The 12,221-nt window shown below is 35.2% G+C and overlaps 1 protein-coding gene across 1 annotated transcript; it reads right to left on the bottom strand.

The window, feature by feature from the left end:
* Window positions 1-8,250: 8,250 nt before the first annotated feature.
* On the bottom strand, window positions 8,251-9,719 carry LOC114579688 (probable helicase with zinc finger domain; the record flags this gene model as incomplete). The annotated part of the gene is made up of 1 exon (XM_028695053.1): window positions 8,251-9,719. A coding segment is annotated over one exon (1,113 nt), but the record flags the coding sequence as incomplete, so codon positions are not given.
* Between the last annotated feature and the right edge of the window lie 2,502 nt (window positions 9,720-12,221).

Here is a 12,221-nt window from a genome sequence, read left to right as displayed (position 1 = left end):
GAAAACCAAAGAGCAGTTAAACCACGAATCGTAGAGATACGACAATCCGGAAAAACCTTCGAGGAATCGACGCCAGATAATACCTCTTTAAACGATTTCGAGTTCTTACCCTCCAAAAAATCAGGGTCAAGCCTTTTGTTAGCCATGGACAAGCACAATAGCAGGGGATGAAGACACCGGCGGAGACGGAGAGAAAAGGCACGAAAAGGCAGCTAGGGCGAAAAGCCCCAACCAGAAACTGCTAGGCTTTTAACTTATTATATATGATTTAAATGATTTCGGGTCAGGAAAACATATCGTAAGTGTGAGACTAGTCAATTATAGGATTCCTCATTTTTTATTATCATTTTGTTTAATTTGTCTTTTAGTTATTCTTTTATACCCAGGAGTGGGAAGATGGATTGTTGCATTTTGTATGACTCTTGAGCATTATACCTGATTTATATATAGTGATTACAGCTGTACATTGATATTTTGATCAATAGAGTTGCTTTCATTGGTATTTCATTATTGAAAAAACTTAATAACTATGGTGGTTATAATTAAAATGATAAATGAAATAATTATTTTAATTTAGATTCTGGAAAGTGATTGTATAAATGTATTGGTTTTACTGATTGATTTGGCTAGTACTAAATTTCCTTTTGTTTATGGATGATTGATTTTGATTTCCAACATTTTATAAATGTAGTATATGTACCATATTATTTATATAAAAAATGTTTAATAGATTTTTCAGTTTTCAACATATATTTTATCGCTTCTACACCAACTTATGATCATTTGAATGAATATTGTTATAAATTGGATGACTAAATATATATTATTTCGTTTATGTACTTTGAGTTCAGTTATAGATTTTAGTGATATGTTAGACTTTATAAACTTATTATATGTGATTAATTAATTTCAGATCAAGGAAGAGATTTAAACTCATGAGTCTGAGGTTAATCATCTTGAGGATTTATCATGTTACTATTTATTTTTTTAATTTTAGTGATTATTTTGTAATCAGAAGTGTATAGATTGATTGTTGTATTAGGTTGAGCTTTTAGTTATTGTATATTAGATTTTGATCAGTATTGTATATAAATGTTTGGAGATAAATAAAATTTTTTATTAGTTATTTTATTTTCAATTGAAACTAGTAGCTCTTGTTTAAATTAAGAAAATGAAAAAGATATAATTATTTCAATTTAGATATTGTGGCGTAATAATAAGAGTCTTCTAATTCCCTAAATTTGATAAGATGGTATTGCAAAGTATGTAATATAAAATTGTCTTTCTTTGAATGTGAGGGATAATACTAGAGATACAACAGTTGAACGATGTTAGTTGGGAAACACCGATCAGATGATGGTAGCTAGGTGACAATAATCGAGCGATGACAATTAGGCAATGTCAGTCAAACGATAATGAATGGATTCTGACAATTAGGCATTGGTGGTCATAAAATGATAGTTGTGTGATTACAGTCGGATGACGTCAATCAAACAATCAAAATTACTCGACTTGATCGATAGTGTCAAACGTTAGGTAGGGATCTAGAATACATTATATCATTAAGCTCTCTTAAAGCTCAAGTGCAGACTTTTTTTGCTGAAAATGAAAGTCTATTTATTCTATTTTGGGAGTGGAATTTTAATATAGATTTGTTCAAAATTTCATTAGCACTCGTATTGAATCTTAGATCATAGATCATTTTGTTGAGCTTTTAAGTGTCTTAATAATCTAAAAAACTAGTGATTGCAGGCTCGTTGGATTCATCTTGTTGAGCTTTTCCATTTAATAATAAACATGCTAGATTTGGAAATTAATCGATCATGCAATCAAAATCCTAAAATTTCCAATTATACTTCTAGTGTTTGAAATAAACATGCTAAATTTGGACTATGATCAAATTACTTTGGTGTCATTACATTCGTCTTATCCAGGCGCTAAGCTTGCCTATAAGTTTACTAAAATTAGAGGTTAAAAGATTATGAATTTAATTCCGAAAGTTTTAATACAAATAAACAGTGCAATAATATTCTTGTTGATCAAATAAAATTTCTTGTCAAAAATATTTTTTATTAATATTATTTAAATGAGTCAGCTTAATAAATAATGATAAAATAAAAATGGACTCAAACCCAACCAATGGGTCATTTCTCTAATCCATTACAAGCGATTCATGAATATGTTCAACAATGCCACCTTTATTAGCTAATAATAATTCCAAGACAGCTATAGGTTACGGGCAACCGATTCAGATGAATAGGATAACTTTGTAATAAATTCTGACATCTTATCAGCAATCACATCAACTTCCTATTTTGCAGAAATGTCCATTTTTAATCTGCTAAGTGGGCCAATGAGCCAATCCTTGCGAATTTTTCCAAAATTTTAAGGATCACCCCTTAATGGATACAAGTGTAAATATCACTTTTAATGCTCAAGAGTGAAGATAGCAAATAAAGCCCAAACTTATTCATATTTACAAGTCTATCATTACTTCGAGGCTCACATTATTCTAAATAGGTGTTTTCATGTCTAAATTTTTTCTTACAAAATAATTTTTTTTTATTTAGGGACTGTTTGGTTGAAAATAAAATAAGTGTAAACTGAAATAAATGTAACGGTTTTTGAAATATTTAGTATTTAATTGGATGAAAAAAAAGTGTAGTATAGTAAATATAATGTAAAATAATTTGGTCCTTTTTGAGGTAAATAATTAGCGATTAGTTTTGAGTGAGAATTGTTTTAAGCTCAGCCACAATCAACTGCAGGCGCAACCTACCGTCTGCCACCACCTTCCCAGTCGAAGGCCATCAATCGCCGACAATCACCCACCATAGCCGGCGACCACTCACCACCGACGACAACCCACCGTCGCCGACTTACCACCATCACCACCCTCCCAGCCAACGCCTCCGCCGCCATCCTGCAGCCATTGTCGTCGTCACCCTCCGATCACTACCGCCGCCATCCGCACCATAGCCGCCCTCTTGGCCACCAACCCCACAACTTTTATTTATTTAGAAAGTTATATTTAATTTAATATTATTTATAGGTCCGGGTCAACCCGACCCGACACGAATGACCTGGGGTTGACCCAAAATTGATAGTTTTAGGGTCAAGAATAGGGTCAATCTTCGATTTTTGGGTAAAAAACAAGTCATTCTCGGGTCAAATACAAGTTTTCGTGTCAATTTCGGGTTGCTATGTCAACCCGATTTTTAAAACGGGTTGATTTGTTGAACCTGAATCCAACCCGTTTTCGTGTCTGGTTGACCCTAACCCAGATTTTTGCAGATCAGCTTAACTACTTTTGCTTTTTAATTTTAATAATAAATATTAAGTAATTAAGATAATAATATTTTTTAATTATTTTTTCTAAATATAATTTATTATTTAATTAACTTAATAAATCAAAAAATTTTTATTAATTTAGATAATTAATTAGGAAAAATATTATTAAATTAGTCTAAGTAAGACTGAAATAAGCAACGAAAAATCATATAAATTCTTAAATCTTGAAACAAGTAGCTAAATAGTTTACCAAGACGTAATTTAATTTAACTATCTATCATGCCAAACAAGTTTCAAGATTTAACCCATAGAGGATTTAGTAAATCAAAATTTACAAGAGATTTACTAAATCTTATTTGAGCTAAATCCTACTTGTTGCCAAATAACTCATAAATCTTATACTAATTTGATTCCTCGTCTTGTTTTTTGATACTCAATGTAATTACATGGGGGACCTCACATCTCTGTTTCTTTCTTTCTAGGTTATTTTTTTGTTGTACTCTTCCCACTTTTATTTGCTTCTTGACTTAGGAAGATATGAGCCTCACATAACTATCATGTGTGTGTGAGTGAGAGAGAGAGAGTTTTTAACAAAATGCTCTCTTAATGTGGAGAAATTATTTCGTGCGGTCATCAGATGGTCCGGAGGTCAATCAGGACGCGCCACGTCATTCGATACATAGCAGTACACATTAATGATACAGATTGTATTGGTGTCGTGGAGCATCTTGATTGGCCACTAGACAGCATTCGACGACCGCACGTAATTATTTCGCTGTAATATGACTGTTACAATTGATGCCTACTCTAGCAAGCTATCATCACAAGTTCCCTACTAGTCTAGTCAATAAGTACCCCATCACAACACACATACATGTGAGCTCAGGCCTTTCGTTATTTTGCCGAGTTGAACTTGTGTTAGTCATGTCTTAACTCTACTTAACTTATGCACATCCAAGTCTTATAAATGGCCATACCCAAAGTTTTCGAAATTTTTTGGATTACAATGGACTCAATTAAGCCATCATTTCTCTCTATTTAAATATTACAACATGGTATTGGATTGGATTTAATTTAGTGGGATTTATTAAATCTGGTTTTAGTAAATCCCGAGGTTATTAAATTATGAAAACTGTTTGGTATGACAAATTTTAAATCTTATTAAATCTTGAGAATCCGTTTGACAACAAATTCCGGGATTTTAAACAGTTAGAGATTTAAATATGAAGGAATAATACTCAATTACATCAATATGTTGGTTATAAATTTAGACATCGATAGGCTATTACATGATAGTACACTTCGACATGATAGAGGAGCTGATTTATCTTGCATTGGAGAGTAACTTTCTCATAACGATCGATTTCTTCGACAACTTATCTGAAATCCAAAAAACATGAAATTACTACAAAATGTATTTAAACTATTTACTAGTATTTAGTAATGTAATTCAGGACTTTAGGTGATTGGTTCATTTAAAAATTAAATTAAATGTGATATGAATTTAATTCATGAGTTAAATACAAATTGCTAATTAATTTCAATCTTAATTACCCTCAATAAGTAATAATTATAAATAATATAATTAGAAGCTTGTTTGATTATCAAATAATTTAATTAATTATACTAATTATAATACTATTTATCAAACAATGTACTTAAGTAATTCATTAATCACTTAAATATTCTACAACGAACTAATAATTTAAATATTATTTACAATGTTAATTAAATAATTAATTATTTCAATTTCTAAACCCTAAGCTAATTATAATCATTTTAATGACAAATTATACAACTAATTATTTATTTAAGTTTAATTAGATTACTTAATTAAACTACCAATTAGTAGTAATTATTAATATTGTAGAGGTCTTTAAGGATTTGCTAATTATACTATAATTATGTTAAATTAGATTAATTACTAATTTAGATGGAGGATCTCTAGGGTTTGCTTTATTAATCTTTTCCATTTCTCCATTGCTGTTACTTTTCCTCATCGCCAGTTATTCGTTGCTACTTCGGCCTCGCTTGCTTAGCGTGAAATAGTGTTGAAAGAATTGCTATAGAAGCTTTGTCGCCTCCTGCTCCAGCGTTGGATCGAAAGACACGACGGGAGATCGCTCACTGCGAATGTAACCATATTTCTCCACAACAAGGACGCCGCACGAGTCATAAATCCCTCAAATCCACTGAAGAATGGGATTTGGATTTACCCGAATTTACAGGGATTTATGCCATAAATTCGTAAATCCAGGATTTACGTCATCACTGGATTTATAGGCACGCAGAAAACCGTTTGGTTGGATTTAGGTTAAATCCTGCTATAATCTTATGCCAAATCCGATATCAAACAGCCCCTTCGACTTAAGTTTCATTTGGGACGTCTTTATTATTATTTATTAAAGTAAATTTTTAATTTTTATATAAAAAATTAATTAAAAATAATAATAATAAAGCCGTCCAAATGGAACCTTAAAAATCTTGTGTAATTTCCATTCCGTATCTTTGAAAGAGACACTATTGCTACAACTAACTTACGTGTGGAATAGACATTCATAAGCGTCCCGCAGAAATCCAAAGGAGTAGTTTGGTGGTAATGGTACTCTTATGACGCAGCCTTAAACAACCAAATAAGCTCTATAATAATGCACTCACCTTCCGTATACAATACAAGTAAGGTATACCAATCAACCAAAAGGAGATAAAAAACTATTTTTTTTAGAAAAAATATAGGAGCGAGCCCAAATTTCATTCAATATAAAAGAGATTACAACGAAGGCCTATAAAAACAAAAACCAAAATACAATGCTAGAGAAAAAAACCTCTAAAAGTAGCTAAAATAAGGCATTACGAGGAGAGATTATTGGGTTCGGACACCGGACACAGCTTACCGTTCGGTATTTCATAGTACCTAATAATACTGAACTCAGTGCTGTGAAGTATTGAGTTTGGTACTTCACAGTAACAAGCAAAACTGAGCTCGGTACTTCATAGTACCGAGCTCAGTACTTTGAAGTATCAAGCTCATTCTAATTCAACTGGACCTGATCCGTCGGGTTTCCGAGTTGACCCAACCAGACATGAAATGGGCTATGGACGAAGAAGCATACGAATGGGAGGAAGGTGACTCATCTCGTGACTCTCGTTGTAGTTGCAGGACTGGACATTAAACAACGTCGTTGTCTCATCGAAGCCGGAGAAGAGAAGCAAAACTAATTGTGAACCCGAAGAAGAGGAAGGAGTGTCGTCTACGTGCAGACTACTGAGTGCGGAGCTAGCGGCCTAGGGTTTAGCCAAGGAATGTTGTTGGCCGGACTTGGGGCCGCGAGACAACGATCGACGGAGCCACATGATGACGGGAGAGGCGGACGGTGAGGCCTTCATGCCGTATTGACTCGCGAGTTGTGAGTGCTGCCAAGAATCGAATCGTGATTTCCGATTTGGTGTACAACTGAATTTTTTGGGTCAGTTCATATTATTTTCGGGTTTCTTGGTCAAACTGATCTGATTTTTGAAATATGTTGGTTTGTTGAACCTGAACTCGAAATATTCAGATCAGATTCAGATTGAATTTTTGGATCGTGTCAAATATTGACACCCTAAACACACTCATAAATTTTTTTTTTTTTTTAAAGCTTTCATCACATCATGAAATATGAATGGCTCTTCTTTTCATAGAAGGAAGCAAGATGGTCTTTTGAAAGGAATGGCCTCTTATTTGCTACAAAATGATTATGTTTTTTACAAAGGGAAGGCGTGGAGGGCCTCTCAGTGCCACGCGGTAACCAGCTCGCTGTTGTCACATTTGCCATCTATTATCAAGAATGATTGCTCTCTGTCTCACTATTGTAATATTCATTATCTATTATTCAAACTTATCAAATCATCAATAAATGATCCGACCTATCAATCAAAAAATAGTATTTGATCCTATATTTGTTAAAGTTTAGATGCTACAGGAGAAGCTACATTTGTCACTGCCTACCATTGAAGGCTGGATGACTTTGAAGATTTTCCTTTGAGACAACTTTAATACTGTTTTCTAAAGCAGCTTGTTAGTACACAATTTTTAGTTCAAAAATTTCTTGTACTAAAAAATTGTTTTAGAAAACAGTAAGAAATCTATCTTAACTGAAACCTAAATCACAATTTATTTCTATCATATTTGCAACAGAAGTATGCGAGAACATAATCTAGGTGGCCTCAAGCATCACCTTGTGTACATCGCAACTTGCCCATAGTAAAGTTCATCAAGTAATATGCAACCAACCTTAATCTGTTGGTTGAGAGTTTAAGCTACCAACCAAGATATCTTGAATTCAAAGCTTGCATGTTAATAGGTTTGTGAGTTTAAATTTAATTCAGTCAGAAGTCCCAAAAAAAAATCCTCAAGTACTTGCAAATGGGTTTTTTTTTTGGATGAGGACATCTACTAGTTGCCACTCCAAAGGAAGCGCTTGATGGCGTAACTAATCCGTCGACGAAACTTAGCGAGGCCACCCACCGGCATCGCCCACACTTACTTTGCCCTATTAAAGAGGCAAGGCCGTAGTGGAGGGGATTCGAACTTGAGATTGGAGGTTCCCAACCGTGCTTGCCCACCAATCACCCTAAGTCTCGGTGGGTCAAATGGGTAATTTTTGCAATGGTTTCATAAATAGGAAAATTTTCAGCTGAACAAAGGCCACATAATTTTTCCCCATTAAAAGCTTTTCACTTCTATAAAAAAAAAAGAAGGTTTTCTCTAACCTTTTGTGGATTTCTGGACTGAGAAATCGTAGAGCCTTCGTGCCTAAGGACCAGGAAAATTTCTTCAGGTTTGAATCATCCCTTGCCTTATTTTTCTAATGGCCTCCAGAACAGAACTGCAGCCTAAGACTTACTAAGCATTATAGCAAGTTAGCTTCAAAAAAGCCTATGAAACAGGAAAAACAACAGGAAAACCAATAGAATTTATTTAACAGCATCTTCCCGAAAAACTACTGAAGCTTACCGCTCACTGTAAAACTTGTGGCGGAATTTTCAAACATACATCATACAGATACAAAGATTCACCAGACTAGAGAATTTTTCACAACCATTATTGGTATTTACAGAATACCTGGCACATAGATCATCAAAGAAGATGATTAGAAATATGTAATTGTTGTAGACGAGGGTACACGTCAACTCTTAAGCTTCGTTCAGCACAACTTTTTTATTGTTTTCTAAAACAACTTTTTTCTTGAACTAAAATTTTTTTGTATTAGGAAGCTGCTTTAGAAAGCAGTCAAAAAAGGCGTCCCAAAAGAATCTTAAGAAGGATCACAACTCTAGCCCGACCAAGGTCGCCGCATCCCTCCACTAGCAATTGCATTCAGCCTATCAAGCAAGGTGTTGAGATCAAGGGGCTGACCACTTTCTCCCATGCCCTGAACCACACCAACCACCTGATCTCTCGGGTAACCCATGTTAATAGCTTTCTCGATCATTTCTCCATAGGGGTGGTGATTATTCAGCATTTGCGGAGCAGCTACATTGTTATTTGGTTGATGGCGAAGATGAGAAGCTCTGCTTCCATCAATGACATAAAAAGCATTATAACCAGGCATGTTTGATTGTGAAGGGTAGGTGTTTGTTCCAATATAGCCAGTCTTAACTAGTTGTGGTGGTCCAAATGAAACTTGGCTAGCCTGAGGAAGGGGCTGTCTCTGCATGTTGAGATGAGAAGGAAGATGAGGAACTGCGATGTATGGGGATGGGGGTGCAATGCTGCTGCCTTGGTATGCTTCAGCTTGAACTGTGTTGGCAGGTTGATTGGAAGAATAACGTGCGTAGGTAGATGGATTTTGGGGCCTGGGAGCTTGAGATTGTGAAGAATGTTCTTGAGGTTGCATTGGCTGAGACCATTGCGGGTGGTATTGAGAAAAAGGAGGCTGTTGGGGGAGCAGGTTCGGTGCCACATTCGCTTGCGGATTCGCCGGTGCTTGGTTCGAAAGATCTTGCATTTGGGTTCTCTGTTGAGCATATTGCAGGTTCTGGCTCTGCTGTTCCAGTGGCAGAGGTTGGAGGGAGGTATAATATGAGATTGCTTGATTTAGAATGTAACGATCTTGTGGAGGCGCAGTAAGAGATGGAGGTGCAGGTTGCTGTATTGGGAGCTCTTTGTATTGCTGGTTTTGATCAGGAACAGGGGCTGTTTGGTGTGGAAGAGCAAGAGCCAGTTGCAGGTTTGAAGGATCCTTGTCATCTTTATGCGCTTTAGTTTCAGTAGCAGCTGCAGAGATACCGTCAGTGCTTTCCGGGGAGTGACTTGAATTAGTTGGTTCTTTTTGTGAAAGCTGGAGTTTGGCCAGCTCCTTCTGGGTCTCAGAAAGTTCTTCTTTGTCTCTGATTATCTGAACAGATCTATGGACCTTATGCACAGAACAAGAACATATTAATAATCAGAAATTATGATATACTTATTTTGAATATCGGACGCCGATATTCAAAAGCGTACGGCAGAAATCCAAAGGAGTAGTTTGGTGGGTAATGGTACTCGCATGACCAAGCCTTAAACAACCAAATAAGCACTATAATAATGCACTCACCTTCCGTATACAATACAAATAAGGTATCACCAATCAACCAAAAGGAAATAAATAAATAAAAAAACTCATGTCAAAGATATGTGGCATAAATTTTATCAGCATGAACTTAATAATGGTTCGAATTATTTCGAGATTACAACAACAACATCAAGTTTAACTTCCCACTGTATAACGTTAGTTACATGAATCATTTTTCTCTATTGTATCCTATTAAGAGACAAATTGTCATTTAAGGCTTCATTTAGGACAACTTTCTTATTGCTTTCAAAAAACAAATTTTTAGTACAAAAATTATTTGAATTGAAAATTTTTGTACTGAAAAGTTACTTTACAAAGCATTAAGGCTTCGTTTGGGATAGCTTTCTTAATAATGCTTCATAAAGCAGCTTTCTAGTATAAAAATTAAAATTTTTATAATAAAAAGCTAATTTATGAAGCAGAAAAAAATTGTCGCAAAAGAAGCCTAAGAAAACTGTCTCAAACGAAAACTTAATCTAATAAAGAAATATCATTTCTAATAATTGTTAACATTTGACTTCGTTTGGGACAGTCTTATTCTTGTTTTATAAAGCAGTTTTTTAGTATACAAGTTTTTTATTCAAATTTTTTTTTTGAACTAGAAACTCATTTTAGAAAACAATAAGGAAGCTGCCTCAAATGAAACCAAACTTTACCTCTTTCTTTCCTAACATAAGCCTACTTCTTTCTTTCTTAACATAAGCCAGATCTAATACATCTACTCTGCCAACCGGATCATCAAAAGGCCGACATTTTCTGTGACCGAACCATCTAAGACGACTCTCTCTAATCTTTTTTCAAGATTAGCATGATATAAATTTTTTAGATAATATTAATCTCAAACTAAATTTAGTTTTTTTAATATCTATATTGATATAATTTATATCGAGATATATGCATATATTTTAAAGATTTCTAACTAAAAGGACTCAAATCTATATTAAAAAAAAAAGTATTCAATATCATCGCTTAATTAGAAGATCTAGTCAAATGGGTTCAACTACCCCTGTTCTAATTTTTGAACAATTCAACCGTTAATTTTTGCTCTTCGATCTCTAAAAACTCTCTTCTTATTCTTTTATTTAATCGGATTCACAATCCAACTAATTCAACTGGCCATTTCAATCCAATCTAGAGTCAAAATATCTTCACCTTTTGCAATTAGAAAATGTATTTTAAGATAAATAACATAAATACTTGTATTAATTACAAAATTTATCTAGAATCAGACATATTATGCAGAAGTCCTAAAAGAAATGGAACCTTCAAATTCATCCAAAGGCTTTGGATTAGGAAAAGTTATTACGTCCGGACAAAAAATCGGAAATCCGGACGTATACCGAGCAATACCGAGTGCTCGGTACCGAGCTCCAAGTGACGTGGCGCGTTGTTATTGGTCTCACGACGCGTTCGGTGTCCGGACACAATAATTACTCTTAGATTAGTGATGTCAAAATCGGATTTCAGGTCAGGTTCAGATTTAAGTCGGATTTGACCCGATGCTATTTGACATGACTTGAACCCGACCTATTTTTTTTGCAAACGGATCATAAAATTCAATATAGACCCGACCCGTTGGGTTTCCGGGTTGACCCTAACTGACTCGAAATGGCCTATGGCCGAAGAAGCGCACGAATGGGCGGAAGGCGACTCGTCTCGTGACTCTCATCAAAGTAGCAAGCTGGACAGACAGGAACGTCGTCGTCACGTTGAAGCCAAATAAGAGGAGAAGCAAAACTTATTGCGAAGCCGGAGAAGAGGAAGGAACGTCGTCGACGTGCAGATTGCAGAGTGTGGAGCTAGTAGCATGGGGTTTAGCCGAGGAAGGAATGTCGTCAGCCGGATGGCGGGGCCACGAGATGGCGATTGATGGGGCCACGGGACGATAGGCAGATGGCAAGGCCTTCAGGCCGGGTTGACTCATGAGTTGCGAGTGCAGGATGGAATCGAATCAGGATTTTCGATTTCGTGTATAGCCGGAATTTTTGGGTCGATCCAGGTTATTTCAGGTTTTCGGGTCAAACCGAATCCTATATAATTTTTTAAACATATCGATTTGTTGAACCCAAACCCAATCAGTTTGACAAATGAGTTGACCCTAACCCGAAATATTCTGGTCGGATTCGATTCAAATTTTTGGGTCGTGTTAAATATTGACACCCGTAAAAACACTCATAAATAAATAAAAGCTTCATCATGAGATATGAATGGCTCTTCTTTTCATAGAAGGAAGCAATATGGTCTTTTGAAAGGAATGACCTCTTATTTGCTACAAAATATTATGTTTTTGACAAAATGAATGTGTGGAGGGCCACTTAGTGGCACGCGGTAACCAGC

This window comes from Dendrobium catenatum, unplaced genomic scaffold, assembly GCF_001605985.2.
Source record: "Dendrobium catenatum unplaced genomic scaffold, ASM160598v2 fragScaff_scaffold_621, whole genome shotgun sequence".
Taxonomy (NCBI): Eukaryota; Viridiplantae; Streptophyta; class Magnoliopsida; order Asparagales; family Orchidaceae; genus Dendrobium; species Dendrobium catenatum.
The sequence above is the reverse complement of the archived record's forward strand: the minus strand, read 5'-3'. Positions and strand labels throughout refer to the sequence as shown.